We start from the raw sequence: 23452 nt of genomic DNA, 5'->3' as shown, positions 1-23452 counted from the left end.
GCTTACATATATTCTCATCTTCATAGAATCATGTGTTTTTCCAAGAAATCGTGGACAATATCCCAGTAGCCACTTTGAACTATTGTGTCGTTGTGGTATCCAAGCGGGAAGGTGAAGAATCCTTTTGTTCTACTACGACACAGATCATATAGTTTCTGCATATGGTCTGGCGGTACAATTTCATCCTTCAGACCACTTAAGAATAACACAGGCAGGTCCTCATAAACCAATGGCATCTCCGCCTCAGAGTTCCACACCTCATGGCACATAAACGAGAAATATTTCAAATAGGGGAACACATAAGGGATAACCTTTCGAATCGATAAAAATGTGTTTTCCAGGATCATGGCATCACAAAGAGAGCCATATTTCCTTGCAATATATATAGCATTAGCTCCTCCCAATGACCTTCCATAGAGTACAATTTTCTGTGCCGAATAGAAGTCATCATGGCTCATAAACTCCATCACACAATCAGCGTCTAACTTTAGTCCTTGCTCACTTGGACTCCCCTGCGAATACCCGTATCCACGATAAGAATACATGAACACAGACACACTAAACTGCTTGTACAACATCTCTGCTACAGATAGGAAATACCCAATGTTTCCAGCATTCGGTGCCAATACTAAAAACGTAGCCTTCGACCCACTCTTTCGAATATCAAATGCTCGAATCTCTACCCCATCTTTCGTCACCAGCCTCTGCTCCTTATAAGGAAGCCCATACATATCTGGTGTATCCACATGTTGGCGTGCTCCTTGAGCCCACGAAGGGTAAACAAGCTTATTCTGATAGACGTACAAAGCAGCCAGGAACACTGACACTGTAAGCGCTGCTCCTCCTAGCACCATATTTACCAATCTTTCAAGAACCATGGATCCACGACCAATTCTGACAACCTTACAGCGTGGCTACCAGTCTATCAGCTAAATTGACAAAATACCCTCAGATCTCGCTCTGATAAGCTCCTTGTAACATACATATATCTACTCCCTTGATACTGTTTGTTTCATTACAACTAACGGGATTTCATTTAAAAGGGAAACTACAGATGGTCATATTTTAGATAAATCATGTTTATAAATAATTCTATATTTTGACAGCTGTGAACATTACCCGGATATCGTATCGAACGACAATTGAAAATTTTTTGGTTGTATCCATGTCGGTAAACCGGCTGAAATTAGAATAATGGAATATTGATGGGGTCTCGGAACATGTTGAATGCATAGGCAAAAGGTAAGAGCCTTAATATCTCTGCTACCCCCTCACCATTGTGTTATAATCATCAATATGTCTGTAGAAGAAGTTACTCAGAAGACGCAAGGGTTGTCCGTTTCAGAAAATCAAGAAGGCCAAACTGTGCTATCTAACAGCAAGGACTTCAATTTGAAACATCCATTAAACTCAAAATGGACTCTTTGGTATACCAAGCCTCCGGTCGGGGAAAACGAGTCTTGGTCTGATTTATTGCGCCCGGTTACATCCTTTACTACTGTTGAAGAGTTTTGGGCTATCCAGCAGTCGATTCCTAGACCTCGTGAACTTCCCTTGAAGTCGGATTACCATTTATTCCGCGATGACATCAGGCCAGAGTGGGAAGATGAGGCCAACTCCAAGGGAGGTAAGTGGTCTTTCCAGTTCAAAAGTGCAAGGGCGCCACATATAGATGATTTGTGGCTAAGGGCCCTATTGGCTGTCATTGGTGAATCTATCGATGAGGATGATTCTGAAATCAACGGTGTTGTGGTGAACGTGAGAAGATCAGGGTACAAGATTGGGTTGTGGACCAAGTCTGTAGACCAGGAGCCATTGTCCAAGGTTGGTGCAAAGTTTAAGGCGGTGCTGCAGTTGGAGGAATCTGACAAGTTGGAATTTTTCGCTCACTCTTCTGCTAACGATAAAAACGCTAGACCAACTCTAGTTTTGTAGATTAAGCATAGGGCTTGAAATTGTTGTTGTTGAAGATCTTTGGCCTGTACATTTATGTTTGATATCTCTATTTAATCATTTAAATGAATTTATATATATAAATATATATGAATATTTCTAATGTTATTAGATCAAGATAATTTGCTCTATATATGTACACTAAAAACACATTAAGTTATATTAATGGGTTTTAAAACTTCATAATGTGGTGAATGTCCATTAAATGAATATATATATAGTGCACTTAATAGTCAGATTTTTAAATATTCGTCCATCAGATCTTGAAAATAGAATCCTACAATTGTTACAATGTAAAGTAAAATCAAAATGGAACCCTTGAAGTAGTTAGACTTGCCTTCAGCGTATAAATATGTAAACAAAAACCCTGAAATGACACACGCGATAAGGTCCCAGCGTGGAAACACCAGGGCAAACATTTGGTCTCGGATGTTAATCTGTGATTCATCCATATTCATTGTGTAGATTAGAGAATAAATTACTAATGCAGGAATTTGTAGCAAACAGACCTGTAAAGCGTAAGCACTTCCGATTTCCATGGATAATGCAACATTGCCGTTAATAGCAAATGATATGGCATTTAAAAACTCAGTAGTGTTTGGAACCAACGCAAAAATAGTCAAACCGAGGAACTTGGGGCTTACTGAGGGTATCTTTGTCAACACTCCGTCGACACAGGAAACCAAAATCTCGGCGATCACAGCGTATAAAATACTAGCCCCCAATAAAATGTAGGTTGACTTGGTACGTGACCAGTTTGGTCCAGAATGGCCTTTTTGTTCATATAATGGGGGACCAACACTGTTAAAAGAGATACCTGCAGCATTTGAGTATTGTTCACGACGACCAACTGACTGAGCTTGATGTTGATGTTGATTTTGTTGTTGTTGTTGTTGTTGCTGTTGCTGTAACGGTTGTGATTGTTGTTGACGTTGATCTGTTATTGGCATCTGCCATATCATTGCAGCATGCGTCCTTAAAGTAAACCATAAACCTATTATATAAGCCAAGAATAGAACAACCGCGCAGATGATGGAGATTGGCTTTATCACCTTGAGATACATATTATCAAACTTCAATGGCGGCTGAATAAAGTTGCAGCTTTTCGTCAAAAGATTAGGAGTCTGTTTGCAAATCATGTCCCATTCACCGTAAATGCCATATAATATTGTAGGAACGAACATAACCATCATAGAAAATATCAACATAGCGCTTGAAACACCTGCACTAGCAGGATTGTAGCGTTGAGTTTTCCTTTTCAATGCACCTCCACACATAGACAATCCAGGTAATAACAAAACTGCTCCCAATAAAGAACCAATCAGCGAACCCTCAACCAGTAAGCCCTTAGATTGTATTAACGCAATGCAATATAAGAAAACTTCTACAACTGTAGTAAAAAAGGCGTTCAAAACAGCACCAACACCCATCGAAGTTTGTGCAGAAATAGATGCAACTGCTTGGCCAATATAAAACGCTAAAGGAATAATGGATAATAAACAAAATAAAAATATAACTGAATCTTGAGTTAACCAAATGGTGGCACCAAAATATCCTTTAATCATGTAAAAATTAAAAATCGTGAAAAACACGATTGCGATTAAATTCATTACAATTATATTTGTTCCATCAACAGTAAACTTATAATAATGCAATCCGGCACAACGGAATGTACACAGCAAGACATTTTTAGTTTCCATTTCTTGATCAGCCGTAGTAGGAAGATCAGAGTTCTTGACATGCTTAAACTCCAATGCTAATGGGTGTCTTCTGCAATGGTACATTAGATTCCACATAATATTACTCATAGGGATCGTGAAGACTGCCAACCATGTTATTGCAACCAAGAACATCATAGTCGGTTGAATAACTACGTGAAACAAGGCATAAAATGCAATTCTTCCCACGGACCATTGACCACGTCCAAATAGTCTTCTTTGAGGCACAGAATCTGTGGCTAAATCTTGTGCCTCATCAGATTCGGTATTTATGTCACGAATTATAGAATCATAAGTAGTATCTCTCTGAAATGTCAATGGAGATTGCATATTCGTTCCCATTTGATGAAAAAACAGTCTATTTCCAGTGGAACTAATCCATTTATAGAACTGATGCATACTGATACCTTCATCTTTGTCCTCGAGTAAATAATGTTGGTCAGAGACAATATATACAACCTTCCCAAAAGGCCATAAAAGGTACCTACCCAGTTTGAAAAACACTCTAGAGTAATCTTGAGCTGATTCCGTCCACAAGCCCAAAGAAATAACCAGAACACCACCCAGCGTTAGAACCAAATACATGAACAAACCTAAAGTTAATGACCATAGAACATTCGAAAAATGCAACGAAAGAGAAACATGCCTGTATTTAGTCTCATGTATATCCTCGTTAGCAGCCTTCTGAACAGATCGCTGCTTTTTATACAATGCAGGCTTCCAAATTCTTATCCCAAAAGGATGGGTCTCGTTAATAGCTTCCTGTCTTTCCCGTAAAGTGTAAGATTCGACCGTTGTTATCGACTCCTGGTCTTCTATTGTAGGCGGTAACACCATGTCATGGTGGTTATCTTGAACACCAATCTCATCGTTATCATCATCAATCGAAAACCTCGAGTGCTTCTGTTCTAAGCTGGGTCTGATAGATGCACCAACCGATCCACATCCCACGCCGCCTAACAACGATGGTGCAGTAGCACTTGCATTGAGAGTACTCCCACGGTGATTTTTGTTTACGTTCATCCCATCCTGACACCCCCTATGATAACGGGGTTCGTTATGGAACTCATTAGAGTCGTAATCAACAGAGAACACTCTGCGTGTACTATCGTGAGTATTCTTGCTTTGGTTCGGTAACCTCTTAGACATCCTTGTACCTTTAAACTAATAAAACCTTCCCAGCCTTATCTACCGGCCTACGCACCTTCGGTTTAGCTTATATGTATGTATACCTCCTTATCCGGAACTTGAATTTGTACAGGTTTAAGAACACTGCGTCAAGAATTCAACCCGAGATGTTCAGATCTCTGAATTCACCAAAAATTCTTGAACCACCTTCTTCAGAATGGATAAATGAAGAAACATACCTACTTCAAGCAATTGTAGCTCAGTTAAACTACTACAAACACTATTTTATATTTCAATTTATCTTATATTTTCACGTGATCTTAAATTAGATTAAAATTCCTTTAAAGCACGTGACATATTTAGAGCGGAATATTTGAAAAATTCCAATAAGAGTATAAAAAGAAACAATGGAAAATGGAGTTTGGCTATGGGCGAAATACCAGTAAGTTGATATATATGCCTCGAGGAGTCGGCCCAGTCGACGAATACAAAAGTCCTTTAAAGCTGATTAGTAACATCTGTGGTTAGAGAAAGTGCTATTAGCTGCACAGAAGATAATGCTTCTCAAAGAGATATCCATAATATTTGCTCTAGTTGCTACTGTTCGTGCTGTGGTAATAACTTCTACACTAGTGACCAACGTGGCAGGGGTACCTACTACTCATGTAACTATTTTCGATCCGGCTGCCACCACTACTCCTGCAGCGGTAGCCGGTAATCCTGGAGCCGCAGCTGATGTTGGGGCAGCACCTGGTGGTGGTGCCCGTCCTGGTAATGCTGGAGATGCTCCCACCCATTCTGTTTCTGCGGTAACTACTCCAACCGAACCGATAGTGAATTCCAATAATGCTCCTGACCCTTCTACTACTATGAACACTTTAGACAGCGTTCCTACAGATCAGATTGACTTGTATGTGACCTTTGTAACAGATGGTGTTACGACGACTGCTTTGAGAGATCCTACACTTATATGGTACACTTTTTTAATTGATGGCAAATCGCAAGGTATAAAGAGTGCGTACCACCAGTACTTCACTAGTCAGTATAACAGCGTTGAAACACCAAGTTCAGGATCTATTGGATTGGGCTCGATTCAGGGCGCTGTAGGGTCAGTCAAAGCACCTACAATCACTACTTTGACTGATTCTAGTGTTGGCGGACAGCATGCCTTGTCGCCACATATAGGCTCACTGTCATTTATACTGCTAGCCTTAATCGGTTTATTGTAAGTTATTTAAAGAGTTTATTTGGGTTCAATGTGACGAAATAGAGCCCCTTTGGGAATCCTATGTCAAGATGCGTGACCCTATTTGGTTTCAAATGGAGCTTTTCATATGCATTACTTTCTACATACATAGCTCCTTGTGCACAATTTGAATTTTAACCAATAGTTGACACATTGTAAACCATAAGATTATGTATTTATATATATAGATAATGTTTATTTTTTCGGACATTCAACAATTTCAGTGGCTGGTTGGCTGAGGAAACCTGGATGGTCCTTCAATTAATTCATCATAAATATATTTCTCTAATGGATTTCTCAAGAATTTCTAGACCAGCGTCGATCACACTGTTTTCAACTGTCAACGGAGGAACAATCCTAATCGTGTTTCTGGAAGCTCCAACAACTAGTAGACCATTCTTACGAGCTACTTTAATCAGCTCCGCTGGGTTGTCTTGAAACTCTACGCCGATAAACAATCCCCTGCCTCTGACGTCCCGAATTACCGGATATTTATTTTGCAATCTTCTGAGTTCAGTAACGAAGACCTGCGCTTTCTTCCCAACTTCATTCAAAAATTGATCATTTGCAATGGTCGACAAAACCGAGCAGGCAATTGCAGAGGCCATCGGATTACCTCCGTAGGTACAGCCGTGATCTCCCACTTTTAAAACTGAATTGACTTTAGAATTCATAATAGTAGCTCCAATCGGATACCCATTTCCGAGTGCTTTAGCTGTAGTGAACAAATCAGGATGTGCTTCTTTTGGAAGATATGAATGAGCCCATAGTTTACCAGTGCGTCCGATACCACATTGGATTTCATCATAAATAACAAGAATATCATTCTCTACACAAACACGTTTGATTGAAATTAGTTTTTCGGCTGGAAGTGGAAGCACACCGCCTTCTCCCTGAACTGGTTCCACGATTAGTGCGGCGAACTGTGATGCGTTTTCAGAAATAAAAGATTCAATTGTTGATAAGTCATCAGAAATATCCAGGAAAGTGGTATTGGGAACTCCTGAACCAAATTGAAGCCTATACTTGGGGTTACTGGTAACAGATAACGAACCCATGGTACGCCCATGAAAAGACTGCTCAAATGCCAGAATACCATGTTTGTTTGGGTTTATTTGAACACCATATTTCTTTGCAAATTTCAAAGCTGCCTCGTTAGCTTCAGTACCAGAATTGCATAAGTAAACAGCCGAAGCATCATGCTGGCCGCCAAACTGTTTGGTAGTTTCAATAAGACTTTGGCATAACTGTAAACCTTCAATATTGTTAAACAAATTGCTAGTATGAAGTAATTTCGTGGATTGCTTTTGAATAACTTCAGCTATCTTGGGATTAGCATGTCCCAAAGATGCTACCGCAATGCCAGATGTGAAATCAATGTACTGCTTATTATTGATATCATCATATAAAATAGAATTGGCCCCTCTTGTTAGAATCAAATCATGAGGCTTTGCATAAATGTTCGCTTCAAAACCCATCATTTTACCAACTGAATTTAGGTTGCTTGATGATGATCTAAAAAATCTTCTCGACTGTAGCATATCAGTTCAAGCTCTATAAAGTGCACTTGAATCGAATTGAGGAGCAGACTGATATGCATAAATACATATCCATGACAAGAACAGCGCTAAATTAAGAGTGCATATATGACTCAACAATATTGTCATTCGAGACGGCTAATATTATATCTGGATTGTTGGAATATCTGCGTTGCTGTGTCAGCTAAAAGTAACCATTACATGAGCAATCTTTAGGTATAATAAGGCTAATATTGGTGCAAAGTTTCTATTGATAACGTACCAATCTTTACACTGAATAATATTACTGTAAATAGATATAATTGGTCAAAAAGAAGTGGTGTACTGCGTAAAATTATTCTTTTGAATAAAAGATACAACATAAGTGTAGGTTTGGTTTCATTTTATTTTATTCTTAGAAATAATCAAAATTGGCGTACTTATTGATTCGTTCTATTCCATGATAATAAATTCCAATCTGCTATCTTTCTTCTAGCAAAAACGTATGAGAAGAGAATAAATAAAGCTATGATACAGCATAGGCCACCTCCCACCAGATAGATTATTGGTAAAAATTTATTTTTGCCCCCAATAGAAGAGCTATTCGTAATATAAACTGCCTTCTTACCATCTTTCCAACCATCTACAGGCCAATGAAGACCGATTTCCATTTCGTATGTGCCTGCACTAAGCGTGTCGTTGTCATTTCGTCTAATTAGTTTTGAAAACTTTGGTAAGGTAGATGTTCTCATCCAGTTTTGAAATTCTTCCCATTCGTGGAGATCGGGAAGGTTTTCTTCATTGTAGCCATCTGGAAACTGCTTTTTCCAATATGGCGGCGGAGTAACATCATCGGGTGAATATTGGGTCTTCTTAAAACGATTCTTATCATCAGGCCAATTAATTCCTTTATTGGTTAATGGAAAGTCCGAAGCACCATTGACACCAGTTAGGGAAAACGGAAACGTGTCATTAAACATGGAATTGGCAATTAAACCACATGGGTAATATAGCTTTCCCTCTTCATTTCTTATGAGCGGCCTACAATTAATACCTACTGAACCATGGACATCTTCATAGGAAGCATTCAATCCCTTTATTTGATCCTCACTAAAAGATAGCACAAACCTCCTATGGTTAGCGTAGAAATTTTCAATCAAATAGCTCACATATATCGGGCCTTCTAGATCATAAGGGACGCTGAACCTTAATCGACAACTTCCATCTTCCGAAGGATCTTCAGGCTCCACATACTTCCACTGGGGGTTGGATCCAGACGAACCTTCCTTATGGAAGGAATAAGAGAATTGATCACTGGGAATATCTTGGAAATCTGTAAGTGAAGCATTCGAGGCGCAATTATGGTAATAAATGATAAACTCATCCACCTTCGTAACACTTACAAATAATACTGCCCCAATAACAACTGAAAATATTGCCAGTATTAAATAAAGAGGTATTACAGTAGCAGGTTTAACTATAAGATTAACCGCCCCAATCCTCTGCTGAGTAAACCTTGTTTCCTTAGGCCTTCTTGATGATACCTTTTTTGGCTTCTCATCTTCAAAATCAGAAACATCTGCATCTTCTTCTTCAACACGATCCTTGTACAGCTCCTTATCTTTCTTACGAAAGATACCAACATTACTTAACTTTATACCCGCCATTTGGTCTATTTCAAACAAGGGTCTGTGCTTTGTATATGTTAGAGGCCTGTGCTGTCAGCATGTTGTTCTTGTTTGGTTTCCGTTTCCGAATTACAAATCATTTCTAATCATGCCTGCATATTGATGATCGAAGACAGTACATAACATAAAATGAAAGCAAAAGGTGACCAAAAGAATCCAAGTTATTATTACTTGATCGAATGAGGATGATAACCAATAAGTGTATCAAACATCGTGTGCTATAAATCACACATATTTGCTTCTATTACTAAGTTAACGCCACGTGATAGAAAGGTCTTGCCGTCCGAAGCCAGATTCCCATATTCATTGGCTGCTGTGTTAAAAAGTGCAAGTGGATTAGATAGGTCCGCTGAGATGGCAGATAAAGATTCAACTGAATACGTTCAGAAGGGTTCCCCCCTGGAGCCTAATGTTGTGGGCCAAGAGCAATTTAAGATAGCCGGTACTGGTTTTTCCAGTCCTTCTGGAGAAACCTTATGGATGAGAGTCATTTATAATGCACTAATATTATTAGTAGTTTGTTTGGCCATTATTGCCTTCTTCTGGGGAGCATTATATGATAGCGAAGGGAAGTTAGGCAACATTAATATATCCGTGCTAATACAAGATGAAGGTGATATTGGTACCAATTTGGGAAATCTTGTAAAAGAAGTACCAGGTCATTGGTTGGTTCACGGCAGTCCCTCTGAATTTAGAGATTATTATCACTTGAGTGCGGACGCTGATATTGATGCTGCTGTTCATAATTTGGTTCATAAAGGCGATGTATGGATGGTGCTAAATGTTAAGCCGGGCGCGACTGCTGCTTTAACGAACTCTTTAGTAAATACATCGGCACCTGTGTTTAATTCTTCAGAATACTTTGAAGTATTTTATGAATCTGGAAGGGATATTACAGGGTTCAAGGCTTCTATCTTACCAATTATGTTAAAGTTAGAGAAAAAGTTTGAATTCTACTATAACGCAAATTATCTACCCTCTTTGCTAGGTTCCATGTCTGATCGTATCGAACTTCCCTCTAATAGCTATAATTTAGCTATGGCTGGCCGTATGGATTGGCAACAAGTGGACTATAGACCATTCGATAATATCATATTGCTTGGTCCATTGCAAATTGGTTTAATTTATATCATTTTATTGACATTTTTCCAACTAACATTATTTGGGCCTATCTACAAGCAATTAATAGCCAGATACCAACCTTACCGTGTTATGTTATATCGATATATGATGTCTTGGGCTTTATACGGCCTGTTAGCTCTATGCTTTAATGCTATGTCAGCCATTTATAAGATTGATTTTACACGAGCCTATGGTAAAGTTGGGTTCCTTGTTAGCTGGCTAACCACTTGGTTATGCATGGTCGCCATAGGTGGGGCAAATGAAAACATTATATCATTAATATCCGCATTCCAGCCACGGTTTATTGGTCTTTGGTTGATGTCCTGGATAATCATTAACATCTCTCCTACCTTTTTCAATATGGATTTACAATCTAGGTTCTACCGGTATGGTTATTTTACACCAATTTTTAATACCAAGGAATGTTTAAAGGTGATTTTTCTAGATTTAGACCAGGATTACCTTCCTAAAGCATATGGAATTCTCTTGGCATGGTGTGTGGTTAATAGCATTTTGTTCCCATTTGTACTAAAAGTATTGCAAGTAAAGAGCAGGAAAAGTATGTAAAAGTTTATAATTAATAGCCTCTTTTCAACCCTACAAAAAACCAAGCACGAACTTAATGTTTTCTGTAGTTTTTAATCCTAAGGAATGATATAGTTTATGTAAATATGTCTGAAAAATTCATAGCAGGTATCATACAGCTTGTAAGTCAATATCAGTTTTAAAATGTTATTTCCCAATACACAAAATATTTGAAATATTCTTTTGAGGTTGTATAGAACCAGCATGAGCGTTAATGTTTAGCGTCTGGGAATACAAGATTTCCACTGATCTTTTGAAAGCAAGTAGATGAATTATTAGCGCCTTGAATAGCTATATCAGTATAAGCTTAACTTTTCTTCATCTTCTGAAATAGCTTTTTGGAACAACAGCCATTGAGGCAGCTGACCTCATTTCAGTTACTTGTTCATGTGGCATTGCAATGCCCAACATGCTTAGAAGTTTAAAATATTTTTTTATAAAAAGTTTAAAGTTAGAAAACTCCACCACTTACCAATTTATCCCTTTAAGAATGAAACAACATTTTGAGATCCTATATATGAGTACACAATTTGAATATTTAAGGCCAACTTTTCAGAAAGTACAGAGTTCGTGAGAGGCAAAGATACAGTTTGTGGAAATGGCTGGGACAGGTGCTGCATCACTAGCCCATAAATCCATGAATTCGGTTGTTCCAGGATTACCCAAACAGCGGAAAATAAAGAAGTTCACCATGACCAAATACACTATCTATGAGACTAGTAAGTCAATGTACATTGTGGGGAGTAATAAACGAGAGACTATGTTTCGAATTTTGGAAATCGACCTTACTAAGCCGAAGGATGAATTGTTTGTCGCCGAAGATAATGTATTCTTTACCAGAAGTGATGTGATGAAGATTTTACAGAATATTGAGGAATCTGAGAAGGACGGTTTAAACAAAAAGTTGACGGGTCATGGGCTGCTGGGTTTTATCCGATTTACTGATTGTTACTATTTGGTTGTTGTGACAAAGATTAGTTATGTGGCTGTTCTCGGGGGTCACTCAATCTACCATATAGATGACACACAGCTGGTGCCCATTTCTGCTTCTTATAAGAAGCCGGATGCGACAGAATCGAGGTTTTTATCAACATTTCAAAACATTGATTTGTCGAAAACGTTTTACTTCTGTTATACATATGATATTACTAACACGCTTCAGACTAATATCTTAAGAAAAAAGTTAGAAGGTGTAGGAAGAGAAGATATAATGGTTCCATCTGGTATCCCGGATTACAATGAAATGTTCATGTGGAACTCATATTTACTATATGATGTTTTTTCATGTATTGATACGGTATATGACTGGTTTCAGCCAATAATTCACGGATTTATTGACCAAGTTAACATATCATTAGAAGGAAAGAGCATATTTGTGACATTGCTTGCTAGGAGATCGCACCACTTTGCAGGTGCAAGATTCTTGAAAAGAGGAGTAAATAACCATGGATATGTAGCAAACGAAGTGGAAACTGAGCAGATTGTTTCTGATATGGTATTAACCTCATTTCATGCACCGGGTGCTATGTATTATGATAACGATAGGTATACCTCTTTCGTTCAACATAGGGGTTCCATACCGCTCTTCTGGTCTCAAGAAGCGTCTAATTTAACGGCAAAACCCCCAATTGAAATAAATGTTATGGATCCATTTTATAGTTCCGCAGCGAAGCACTTTGATAATCTATTTCAACGGTATGGAGGTGGTCCAATACAAATATTGAATTTAATTAAGACAAAAGAAAAGAATCCTAGGGAAACAAAATTATTGATTGAATTTGAAAACTGTGTGGATTATTTGAATCAATTTTTGCCAGAGGAAAAGAAGTTGCAGTATATGTCATGGGACATGAGCAGGGCTTCCAAATCCCATGGTCAGGTTGTAATTGAATTTTTAGAACGATATTCTAGTCAAACTTTGGAAACTACTGGTATTTTCCACAATGGAAAGACGTTCGCAACCACTAAAATTCAGGAAGGAATATGCCGTACAAATTGTATTGACTGTCTAGATAGGACTAATGCAGCACAATTTGTGATTGGTAAGCGAGCTTTGGGTGTCCAGTTGCATGCCCTTGGTATAATAGACAATACTTACCTTGAGTACGATTCAGATATTGTCGACATACTTACGGAGTTATTTCATGATCATGGAGACACAATTGCTCTTCAGTACGGTGGTTCTCATTTAGTAAACACAATGGAAACTTATCGAAAGATAAATCAATGGAGCTCTCACTCAAGGGATATGGTGGAGAGTATAAAGAGATTTTACAGCAATTCATTTGTTGATGCACAAAGGCAGGAAGCCATTAACCTATTTTTGGGTCATTACGTATATCAAGAGGGTCAACCGATGCTGTGGGATATGAATACGGATTTTTATCTGCATAATATGTATAACATAGGAGAACCGAAGCGAAGTTTTACTCACTGGTGGAATGATTCCCACGTTCAAAGCTTTAGAGAAATCATCAAAAAGGAAATATTAGAGAATAATAACGATGTTACTAGGGAAAAACTGATTAAATATGTCCGCGGGTATCCATCTTCCTATGACAATTATTGGAACGAATATTACATGCCACGTTCTTTCGTATCTTTCCAAGATTTGTTTGCCTATAATATGAATTCGACCAGACATTATCACTCTGAGGAAAAGCAGATAAACTCATCAATCTCGCCATTTGTGTCTAAGAAACAAAGTTCGTTGAATACAAAGTTGAGAACTCTTACGACAAAGGCAAACAGTTTCTCGAGGAAACAGAAAGAGGATCCAAACCATATGTTGACTGAAAAGGATGAATTTGATCTATGCAATTGGGAGTTATTCAAATCTATATCGAAAGCCAAAAAACTCGAAAGAAGATTGGATACTTATACTATCGATATATGTCCTTTTATCGAACGTAATTCTATCAATGATTCGGAAGCTACCCTGAATGAGAGCTATGAGCAACATACACTATACCCTTACTCCTTATCATTAAACAACATTATTAGTTCAACAGAAAAAGATTTTTATGAAAATTCAATGAGGATTAGCTCCCATAATGCGCTTGATGATTATCAGGATTATTTTGATACTTCATCTATGGAAGTTAGTCAGGACCAACAGCGTATTTATCAAAAATCCTTTACAATTGGAAAGTTTGAAACATTTCCCGCATTTTAGCGAATTAATAAAATTACAAGGATGTGTTTATAATAGCTTATCAATATAAAGTAAATTAAATAACTGATTCTAAACGTTTAAATTTGCGAATTGCTTGAATTCAGATTTTATTGTCGATTTAAATTCAGATGGTTGTCTCTTACAGCACTTCTGAATGGCTCTATAACATGCTAAAGTAGTACTCAAATTAGCCGTTTTAATCCATATTTTTCCATTAAGCCCAATAGCAACTTCAAACTCAATATTCTGAGCTAGAATTGGAAGGAACGGATACTGATTATTAAAGAGAAGTTCCCTAGCAAAAGCCAACGGAACTTCAACAACAGCACCACCCTCCAAGATACCAAACCCTGCATCTTTGCCGGTAGTAGAATCTACACATTCTATTTCAGCCTCCAAATCTTTTTCAGCACTACAAACCCTGGCATAACATAAATCACCAACTTTCAGCGTCGGTCTGTTCTTTTTCGTAGCATTTGGAAAAGCCATATATGATAGGACCACTGAAGAGGAAAAGCTGGACAAGGATACTTTATAACTATCCGAAAAAGAAGCTGTAACAAGACCAATAACGTAATCCCCTACTGATGGTAGATATCTTTTTGAGTTATAATCCACATATAGAGATTGACCTTTCTTTGTGTTACTCACTACCTCCAATCCGGCATTAACCGGTCTGACCTCTTGACTCCTCGGATCACAAGATACACCTGGACCTAATGAAAGGGGAACTTCATTATTAATACTCAATTTATCCCCAGGGATAACTAAGTTCGCCATTGCTATTATTTTCCCTGCACTTATTGCTACGATTCAAATTTGAAAACCTCTTGGAAGAGGCTTAACGTTTTTTTTTAGCGGGGTTTTCTTGAGTGAAAAACTAAAAGTTGGTCAAGTATATGTGCAGTTAACGAGCTCATGTGCGATTGTCCTATCATGGTATAAAACCCACTTAGCGATGGGAAAAATGACTCATTATTGTGGACTTATTCCGCTACTATTTCCTCGAGCTCTAACCACACTAATACTGACGTATTCAAGCGTGGTAACTTGGACTAGAGCAACGGTAATCGATAGCTTCACGCGCACCATAATAATATGTGTTTTAGTATCGGCAACCATTTACACATATTTCAAGGTTATCAGTATAGGTGCAGGTAGTCCGTTGGATTTTGAACCATTAAAAGTTAAGAATTCTGAACATGCGGAAGTTGGGTTAGAATTTCCACCGGAGTTCCTATCAAAGAAATCAGTAACTCTACGGCAGAATGGTAGATATCGATATTGTGCAACATGTGGTGTATGGAAACCGGATCGTTCTCATCATTGTTCTTCATGTAATAAGTGCTATTTGAAAAGAGATCACCATTGTCCCTGGTTTTCCTCTTGTATTGGTTTCAATAATCAGAAGTTTTTCGTTCAGTTCCTAATGTATTCCACATTGTACTCAATATCAATTTTCATTGCTGCAACGTTGCAAATAGTATCTTGGTTTCGCAACCAGAACTATACTACACAATATATTGACATTAATCTATTGGTTGTTTGGTTACTTTCAACTGGGGCATCGGTTTCATTATTCTGTTTCACAGGGTTCAGTATATATCTCTTAACGAAAAACCAAACTACAAATGAATTGAATGCATCGAAATATTTAAACAGAGATCTGGAAATATTCAACGAGAGTCTTGGTCATTCACCACAGTCCGTTGGAAACCCGTTCGACTTGGGTTCACGTTATCAGAATTGGTGTGTTGTTATGGGATATACATGGAGAGAATGGCTGCTGCCAATTAAAACTGACTCTCAGAAGAAGAACCGACAAAGCTTAGATGAAAAGGGACTATTTTACCAACTGAATTCCGAAGTATATTCAAGACTTCATGAGAGTATGTTTCTGCAGGACCAGTTAATGAAAAGACTATCGCCCAGATCCTCTGCAGATCTCACGCACCCTTTATTATCACCTGGCGATTGAAATTTAAGCTTAATATATTAAAACTATAATACGGAAGAAAGAATCGGTTAAATTATACACTTCACTTCTATTTCGTATCTTCTAAGCACGTCATGATAATTAAGATCAAAGACATATAGCATAGTATAAATATTATTACTGGAGCAGAATAACTAGGATACCGATACACGCATTCCATAAACTAGTTTTTGGCGAGGTAGCAGAACCATGGTAACTAGATGAGTGGGTAGATGAGGTGCTTTCAGTAGTGGTGGCGGTGCTAGCACTTGATGGGCCGTCTGTTTCGGTTGGTATTTCAGTTGGTATTTCAGTTGGTATTTCAGTTGGAAGCGAGGTTTTCTCTGTTGTTGATTCGTTGTGGCCTGTTTTCGGCGTAGAGATTGTTGATTCAGTCGTCGTATCGGTATCGGTAATGGATATGGACGTAAATGTAGAAGAAACATCTGATCCTATATTGCCGGATGTGCTATTTGGGTAACCATACGACCTGGAGGTGGTATCAATAACAAAACCTGAGTTGGTTTTATCAGAGCTTTGTGTTCCACGTGTTGCACTCGTTTGAGAATCCATTCCCCTAGATATACTAGAGTCCGTTGTATTTGCGGCAGCAGACGTAGCGTGCACAGTACTAACTGGAAACCATGATGTAAATATGATGGTAGTGTCACCACTTATAACGCTAGTATCAGTTTTGTGTGTTAGGTGGGCGGTTGTACTATTAACAAAATGGGTTGTACTAGACGCAGTTACAGTTGAGGTGGTACTGGTCTGATTAATGTGGTGTTTGGTACTAAGAGGGACCGTAGATATTGTTTGGATAGCCGCATTAGACGTGTAATAGTTGGAAATTGAGTAATTAGAATGGTTCAAAATCGAAGACGTTATTGTCTCGTCTATACTAGAGTTAGAATACCATGCAAAAGTACTAACTACCATGTTGGCGATAATGAACAATATCCTAATCATCAACATCATCTCAGATTACTCATAAATAGTATCTTTAGGTTCCTAGTCTCCAGTTTGAATTGTCACTAAGTATTGATCTCAACAAGTGTGAAAACTATTTCCGAACAATTATAAATTATATATAATTGTATTTCATATATTGAAACCATTTGAATAGTCTCAATTTCTAGTCATCCAGAATCTAGCCCGAGTGGCCAATCCGGAAATATAAACGCCTCAAACTTTAATGAACTAAAGGGGTAAAAATGAATATATTGCCATGGCACCTCTCTCCTCATAAAATGTCTTTAAAATATATCCAAATAATAATCCGTGCTGTGCATTACTTGCAGCCCATTGCCATTCGCCACTATATTTGTTTCCGAGGTGCTATGTATTAGAAGACCATTATATTTTATATAGCCTATCTACGGAGTTTTTTAGGTGACAATAAATCGGATTATAACCGTTATCGAACTGCCTTGCCTGCAGCATTACCTTGTATGTATATGAATCACTCTGCGTAGTTTAATCCTAGGATGAGCTTTAAAATAACCATTTACGTTTTATGTCTTGGTGTCCGGCCGGACTTGATATTAGAAATACCGGACAGTGGAAGAGACGTTAACGCAGAGCTAAAACTCACGCATCGCCAAAAAGAGGTTGTGCATATTGGCCATATATTCCAAAGAACCTGGGTCTAGAAGTGTGGTTAACGGATATATGAATACTGTGGTAAAAATTGAACGTGATAAAAAATAAGTTACATCATTTATCGTTTGATAGTGTTTAAACGAAACTGTAATTCTACATTACATCATTATTTTGCAAGCAGATAGATAGCATGGTACTTCCAATTATAATTGCAGCTGGGATTACAGTGTTTGCAATAACCGTAAAATCTGGTTTACGAGCATGGGACGTTTATAGAAGGTTAACTCCAGCCATGATAGCACGGCTTAACAAGATTAATGTGGAATATAAGGATTTCTACAATCCTAGTTCTAAATATCGTAGTTATTTGCCCGAGCACCTACGTCAGCAACTAGAACAATATCAAGGAGGGTTTAATAAGAAAATGAATGAGATGGAAGCTATGATGATACTATCTATAACTTCTGATGAAATTAAATATTTAGATGATAAAATGCTGAAGAAAAAACATAGGACGTCAATGATAATGAATCATCCGGATAAAGGCGGAAGTCCTTATGTGGCAATGAAGATCAATGAAGCCAAGGAACTGCTCGAGAAGAGTTCCCTACTTAGAAGATACTAAATTATGTATCACTTTGTATCAAGTTAATACTATATCTACTTTTCTGCTGATTGTAGTCCCATTTACATAATTTTTTTAAGGAAGCGATATGACATAATTATTATTGGCCATGTTAGAGAATTCCATGTAAAACTGTTTTGCTGGTACAAGAAGCACTGTTTAATTGAAAGTCTTTGACGGGGTAAACAACTAGTTTAACGTAATAGTTCAGATGACAAGAGCAAATCTCCTATTTTCATCAAATGGCTCTTCGTTGTGCAAATTGTCTAAGGATTTGTTCTTTCAACTCTTTGAAGTTGACACTGTATCGGCCTTGAACTCACCTGAGGCTCTATTTTACGTTTCAATACAACTTCCTAGCTATCATGAATCTTTCGTAAGATATGTGGTACAGTGTACAGTTGGAGAAGAATTGAAGGATAACACTATCGACCTTCCTTCGAAGGTGGGGAATGTTACACCAGATTCGTCGCCCTTAATTGACTTTTGTGAGGTAGAACCTGTTATGTCTCCACCACCGATACTGGATTCTATATCTGTCTCGGTTCAAGAAAAACTATACAATCAATTGATATCACTTGATGAGAAGGATCAGCTGAAGTTTCTGCAAATCAAGTGTGATATTCAAAATAAAACAACCGTTGTACACAGTGGCCAAGTGATTTTTGAGCCATGGTGCAAGCTTATAGATTGTTCACCTTATTTTCAAGGTATTATAGATTTTGAGACAACTAAAATACTTTTACTCAAGAATAAAAGCAGTGGTATCAAACCGTTCTTGAATGGAACAGCTCATTTGAAAATTGTTTCTGAAGAGGAAATTGGAAAGCTCTCTTTGAAGTTAGAGTGTTTGTCTAGGCCCATAGAAACGTCATTAATAACTCCAACACCCGATCCGCTGGATGATGATTCTCTGTTTGTGTTTGCCAGAGCTGAAATCCTAATGAAGCTTGGGGTTACAAGTGGCTCAAAAATAATGATTGAAAACCAGAATACTTCAAGAATTGCCATGTTATTTGTCCTGTTTTCTCCAAATAGTTTTTCTTCAAATGTACTATATGTTACTCCAAGGTTAATGATGAACTTTTTGGATAATAATGAAGTCACAATTTGTAGTTTTGAGGCATCAGAAGGTATTCCTACGGCTTCATCGGTAACTGTATCAAGAGTGGGGAGCTGGGAAAATTCTCAAATGATTTATCAAAAGATCATTCTCAATAATTTGACCTCTTTTATCACAGAAAAAGATAGAACCTTCTTTAATGGAGATTTGATACCTGTCACGTTTGATTCTAATTTCTCTGTTCTGTATTCGGAATCATTGAATGATTTGTCAATGACTTATCATGATGATTCCCTTGTCTGGTTTAAAATTGATACTGTTAAAATGAATGAAGATACAAATATCACTTCTGCATTCAGGATCCATAGTAAAAAACGAAATTGGTAATATCTAATACTAGTTGCTTCCCATTACCTCCTTTATCGGTTTGTGACTACATTTCATATTATAAAATGGATCCAATATTTCATTATGACTGTAATATATTTGATTACGCAAAAAGGTTCCAAGATATTATTATTATCAACAAGCAATGCTTATCACATGGTATTCGCGCTACTTCTTCCATATTGTTGCATTCATCAACCCCAAATGTTGGCAAGTCTACTCTAGTAAGGTCTCTATGTAGAGAAATGAGCCTTCATCTTATTGAGATTGATTGTTTGTCATTAGACCCTAATGCAAACGCTTCTGATGCTACAGCCAATTTTATTGGTTTGATACGCGCTAAAATCGAGGCCGTTTTACCATATACGAAGCCTGCCATTGTGTACCTCTCCCACATTGAAGGGATTTTGGAAAAAGAAGACCAATCCTCTGATCAAGCTACTTTTAAAGTTGCAAGGTCTATGGGAATAGAAGTAGCAAAAACTGTCACCGAATATTCAAGCCTTTATCCGGGAAGCATCTTCGTCTTCTCTACAAACGATTTGGATATCATTCCCAACTCAGTGAGGTCCAAGGTTAAATTTGAAGTTGAAATCCCAGTGCCTACTGAAGCTCAACGGACAGAGATATTTAACTGGTATTTGTCTTCTGATGTTATTAATTTTAATTCTAGGGCTCATTTTGCTGTCTCCCAAGATATTGTGATTTCTAAATTAGCCCTACAATCTGCAGGATTAACGCCAAATGATATAAAGTCTATTATCAACACTTCGAAGGTTTGTTGCTTTGAAAGATATAAAAATAGTCCAACCGCACAGATTTGGGAAGGTGGTGTAATGTATATTAGTTCTGAAGACCTAACACAAGCAATTAATAGAGCACGTGACGAATTTTCAGATGCTATTGGTGCTCCTAAAATTCCTAACGTGTCCTGGGATGATATTGGAGGTCTGGAAATCGTTAAGGGTGAAATTATGGATACCATCGATATGCCATTAAAGCATCCTGAGTTGTTTTCATCGGGTATGAAGAAACGTAGTGGTATACTATTTTATGGCCCCCCAGGGACAGGAAAAACGTTGTTGGCAAAAGCTGTTGCGACTAACTTCTCTCTTAACTTCTTTAGTGTTAAGGGGCCAGAGTTATTGAATATGTATATTGGTGAATCAGAAGCTAATGTTCGTCGTGTTTTTCAAAAGGCACGAGATGCCAAGCCGTGTGTTATCTTTTTTGATGAACTGGACTCTGTCGCTCCAAAAAGAGGTAACCAGGGTGATTCTGGTGGAGTAATGGATCGTATTGTTTCTCAGTTGCTTGCAGAACTTGATGGCTTAAGTTCAACTGGGGATGGAGTCTTTGTTATTGGCGCCACAAATAGGCCAGATTTACTCGATGAAGCGTTGCTCAGACCGGGTAGGTTCGATAAGCTGCTTTATTTAGGCATTTCAGATACAAATGAAAAACAGCAAAACATTCTAAAGGCTTTAACAAGGAAGTTTAAGCTTCATAATAATGTAAAGTTCTGCGAATTGGCAAAGGCTTGTCCATTTACATACACTGGTGCCGATTTTTATGCCTTGTGTTCTGATGCAATGTTGAATGCAATGACAAGGATTGCTCGCACTGTGGATAATAAAGTTAACGAATACAATAAGATAAATTCCAAGAATTCTTCCGTTCGTTACTGGTTCGAGAATGTCGCAGAAGAAGCAGATACCCGCATCATCGTCACCATGGATGATTTCGTAAAAGCTCAGAGAAACTTAGTTCCAAGTGTCTCTAAGGAGGAATTAGACCATTATTTAAATATCAGGGCAAATTTTGAAAGCAGTTGAGAGGAAGCCGATGTATATGAGATAGTAAGTTAGTTATATAATATATTTATAATCCATAAAGACTCATCATCTGTTACGTACATGATGACGACAATCATCCGAATTTTCCCTTTGAAGATTCTATACCTATGTCAGTCTTGCGAACACTAATCAACATTCTTAAACAAATAAATAGCCAGAGATAGATTGGCATAAGCTCTTTGGCGTTCAATTATGGTATTTGTACAGAAACCTTTTGATGATCTTACTGTTAACTCCTCTCAGAAGAAAAGAGTCGCGTACTTTTATGACGCTGATGTAGGGAACTACGCTTATGGAGCAGGTCATCCTATGAAGCCCCATAGAATAAGAATGACACACTCATTAATAATGAATTATGGCTTGTATAAGAAAATGGAAATATACAGGGCAAAGCCTGCTACAAAGCAAGAGATGTGTCAGTTTCATACAGATGAGTACATTGATTTTCTATCTCGTGTAACTCCAGATAACCTAGACATGTTTCAAAAAGAAAGTGTAAAATTTAACGTTGGTGATGATTGTCCCGTATTTGATGGTTTATATGAGTATTGTAGCATATCTGGTGGTGGTTCTATGGAAGGTGCAGCTCGTTTAAACCGCGGCAAATGCGACGTTGCTATTAACTATGCAGGCGGTCTACATCATGCTAAAAAATCTGAAGCTTCTGGTTTTTGTTACTTGAACGACATTGTCTTAGGTATCATTGAATTGTTGAGATATCATCCAAGAGTTCTTTACATAGATATCGATGTACATCATGGTGATGGTGTTGAGGAGGCTTTTTATACTACTGATCGTGTTATGACATGCTCTTTCCACAAATACGGTGAATTTTTCCCCGGTACTGGTGAACTGAGGGATACCGGTGTTGGAAAAGGTAAGTATTATTCCGTGAATGTGCCATTGAGGGATGGTATTGATGACGCAACCTATAAATCTGTTTTTGAACCTGTCATTGGAAAAATTATGGAATGGTATCAACCATCTGCAGTAGTTTTGCAGTGTGGAGGAGATTCTCTTTCTGGTGATCGTTTAGGTTGCTTCAATTTATCCATGAGAGGGCATGCGAACTGTGTGAACTATGTCAAATCCTTTGGCATTCCAATGATGGTTGTCGGTGGAGGTGGTTATACGATGAGAAACGTTGCCCGTACTTGGGCTTTTGAAACAGGTTTACTAAACAATATCGTCTTAGATGAAGAGCTACCATACAATGATTATTACGAGTACTATGGGCCAGATTATAAATTGGACGTTAGGCCTTCTAATATGTTCAATGTAAATAGTCCAGAATATTTGGATAAAGTCCTAATGGCTATAATAAACAATCTAGAACACACAAAATATGCTCCTAGTGTTCAATTAAATCATGTGCCTAGAGATCCTGAAGATCTAGGTGATGTCGAAGAAGATACGCATGAAGCTAAGGACACTCTTGGTGGTTCACAATTCGCCAGAGATCAAATTGTAGAAAAAGAAAATGAATTCTATTGAGTTAATTTGTATGCTAAAGAATGTAGATAAAAATACATAGAAACTGTAATTTTTCAATATTATCGAACGATTTGCAATTATTTGACACTAAAACTAGGAGGCGTATTACATTCAACTTACATTACATGAATTTAACTAATTCCAGATCATTTTACTGCTATACATTTGGGTGCCATGCTTATATATATATATGGATATTTCATCATTCACGTGATGGCGGGGTGCAGTTAAATTTCCGGTTTACATAAATTGAAAACCATAGCATCTCTTCCACCACTTCGTTACATTCAATACACCAGCTTCATCGATTACAATAAG

The 23452-nt window shown here is 37.7% G+C and overlaps 13 protein-coding genes and 1 further gene across 13 annotated transcripts; 8 read left to right on the top strand and 6 right to left on the bottom strand.

Moving 5' to 3' along the window:
* Positions 1 to 20: 20 nt before the first annotated feature.
* Positions 21 to 878, bottom strand: Ecym_2023 (uncharacterized protein; the record flags this gene model as incomplete). The annotated part of the gene is made up of 1 exon (XM_003644551.1): positions 21 to 878. The coding sequence occupies one exon, from the start codon at positions 876 to 878 to the stop codon at positions 21 to 23; it is 858 nt and encodes a 285-aa protein (XP_003644599.1).
* Positions 879 to 1227: 349 nt separating this feature from the next.
* Positions 1228 to 1935, top strand: CDC33 (translation initiation factor eIF4E; the record flags this gene model as incomplete). The annotated part of the gene is made up of 1 exon (XM_003644550.1): positions 1228 to 1935. The coding sequence occupies one exon, from the start codon at positions 1228 to 1230 to the stop codon at positions 1933 to 1935; it is 708 nt and encodes a 235-aa protein (XP_003644598.1).
* A 251-nt stretch (positions 1936 to 2186) lies between these two features.
* Positions 2187 to 4820, bottom strand: VNX1 (calcium/hydrogen antiporter; the record flags this gene model as incomplete). Its single annotated transcript, XM_003644549.1, has 1 exon — positions 2187 to 4820. The coding sequence occupies one exon, from the start codon at positions 4818 to 4820 to the stop codon at positions 2187 to 2189; it is 2634 nt and encodes an 877-aa protein (XP_003644597.1).
* A 536-nt stretch (positions 4821 to 5356) lies between these two features.
* On the top strand, positions 5357 to 6028 carry KRE1 (Kre1p; the record flags this gene model as incomplete). The annotated part of the gene is made up of 1 exon (XM_003644548.1): positions 5357 to 6028. The coding sequence occupies one exon, from the start codon at positions 5357 to 5359 to the stop codon at positions 6026 to 6028; it is 672 nt and encodes a 223-aa protein (XP_003644596.1).
* A 286-nt stretch (positions 6029 to 6314) lies between these two features.
* Positions 6315 to 7586, bottom strand: ARG8 (acetylornithine transaminase; the record flags this gene model as incomplete). The annotated part of the gene is made up of 1 exon (XM_003644547.1): positions 6315 to 7586. The coding sequence occupies one exon, from the start codon at positions 7584 to 7586 to the stop codon at positions 6315 to 6317; it is 1272 nt and encodes a 423-aa protein (XP_003644595.1).
* A 416-nt stretch (positions 7587 to 8002) lies between these two features.
* On the bottom strand, positions 8003 to 9229 carry LEM3 (Lem3p; the record flags this gene model as incomplete). Its single annotated transcript, XM_003644546.1, has 1 exon — positions 8003 to 9229. The coding sequence occupies one exon, from the start codon at positions 9227 to 9229 to the stop codon at positions 8003 to 8005; it is 1227 nt and encodes a 408-aa protein (XP_003644594.1).
* A 375-nt stretch (positions 9230 to 9604) lies between these two features.
* Positions 9605 to 10939, top strand: Ecym_2017 (SNG1 family protein; the record flags this gene model as incomplete). The annotated part of the gene is made up of 1 exon (XM_003644545.1): positions 9605 to 10939. The coding sequence occupies one exon, from the start codon at positions 9605 to 9607 to the stop codon at positions 10937 to 10939; it is 1335 nt and encodes a 444-aa protein (XP_003644593.1).
* A 616-nt stretch (positions 10940 to 11555) lies between these two features.
* On the top strand, positions 11556 to 14132 carry FIG4 (phosphatidylinositol-3,5-bisphosphate 5-phosphatase; the record flags this gene model as incomplete). The annotated part of the gene is made up of 1 exon (XM_003644544.1): positions 11556 to 14132. One exon carries the CDS (start codon positions 11556 to 11558, stop codon positions 14130 to 14132), a length of 2577 nt encoding a protein of 858 aa, XP_003644592.1.
* A 69-nt stretch (positions 14133 to 14201) lies between these two features.
* RRP40 (exosome non-catalytic core subunit RRP40) lies at positions 14202 to 14912 on the bottom strand (the record flags this gene model as incomplete). The annotated part of the gene is made up of 1 exon (XM_003644543.1): positions 14202 to 14912. One exon carries the CDS (start codon positions 14910 to 14912, stop codon positions 14202 to 14204), a length of 711 nt encoding a protein of 236 aa, XP_003644591.1.
* Positions 14913 to 15090: 178 nt separating this feature from the next.
* On the top strand, positions 15091 to 16110 carry PFA3 (palmitoyltransferase PFA3; the record flags this gene model as incomplete). Its single annotated transcript, XM_003644542.1, has 1 exon — positions 15091 to 16110. One exon carries the CDS (start codon positions 15091 to 15093, stop codon positions 16108 to 16110), a length of 1020 nt encoding a protein of 339 aa, XP_003644590.1.
* A 135-nt stretch (positions 16111 to 16245) lies between these two features.
* On the bottom strand, positions 16246 to 17085 carry Ecym_2013 (uncharacterized protein; the record flags this gene model as incomplete). The annotated part of the gene is made up of 1 exon (XM_003644541.1): positions 16246 to 17085. The coding sequence occupies one exon, from the start codon at positions 17083 to 17085 to the stop codon at positions 16246 to 16248; it is 840 nt and encodes a 279-aa protein (XP_003644589.1).
* An 814-nt stretch (positions 17086 to 17899) lies between these two features.
* On the top strand, positions 17900 to 18334 carry MDJ2 (Mdj2p; the record flags this gene model as incomplete). The annotated part of the gene is made up of 1 exon (XM_003644540.1): positions 17900 to 18334. The coding sequence occupies one exon, from the start codon at positions 17900 to 17902 to the stop codon at positions 18332 to 18334; it is 435 nt and encodes a 144-aa protein (XP_003644588.1).
* Positions 18335 to 18545: 211 nt separating this feature from the next.
* On the top strand, positions 18546 to 21619 carry Ecym_2011 (the record flags this gene model as incomplete).
* Positions 21620 to 21832: 213 nt separating this feature from the next.
* Positions 21833 to 23134, top strand: RPD3 (histone deacetylase RPD3; the record flags this gene model as incomplete). Its single annotated transcript, XM_003644539.1, has 1 exon — positions 21833 to 23134. The coding sequence occupies one exon, from the start codon at positions 21833 to 21835 to the stop codon at positions 23132 to 23134; it is 1302 nt and encodes a 433-aa protein (XP_003644587.1).
* Between the last annotated feature and the right edge of the window lie 318 nt (positions 23135 to 23452).

Source organism: Eremothecium cymbalariae, chromosome 2 (assembly GCF_000235365.1).
Source record: "Eremothecium cymbalariae DBVPG#7215 chromosome 2, complete sequence".
In the NCBI taxonomy this organism is placed as follows: domain Eukaryota; kingdom Fungi; phylum Ascomycota; class Saccharomycetes; order Saccharomycetales; family Saccharomycetaceae; genus Eremothecium; species Eremothecium cymbalariae.
Note: the sequence above shows the minus strand (reverse complement) of the source record. Positions and strands in the feature narration are given on the sequence as shown.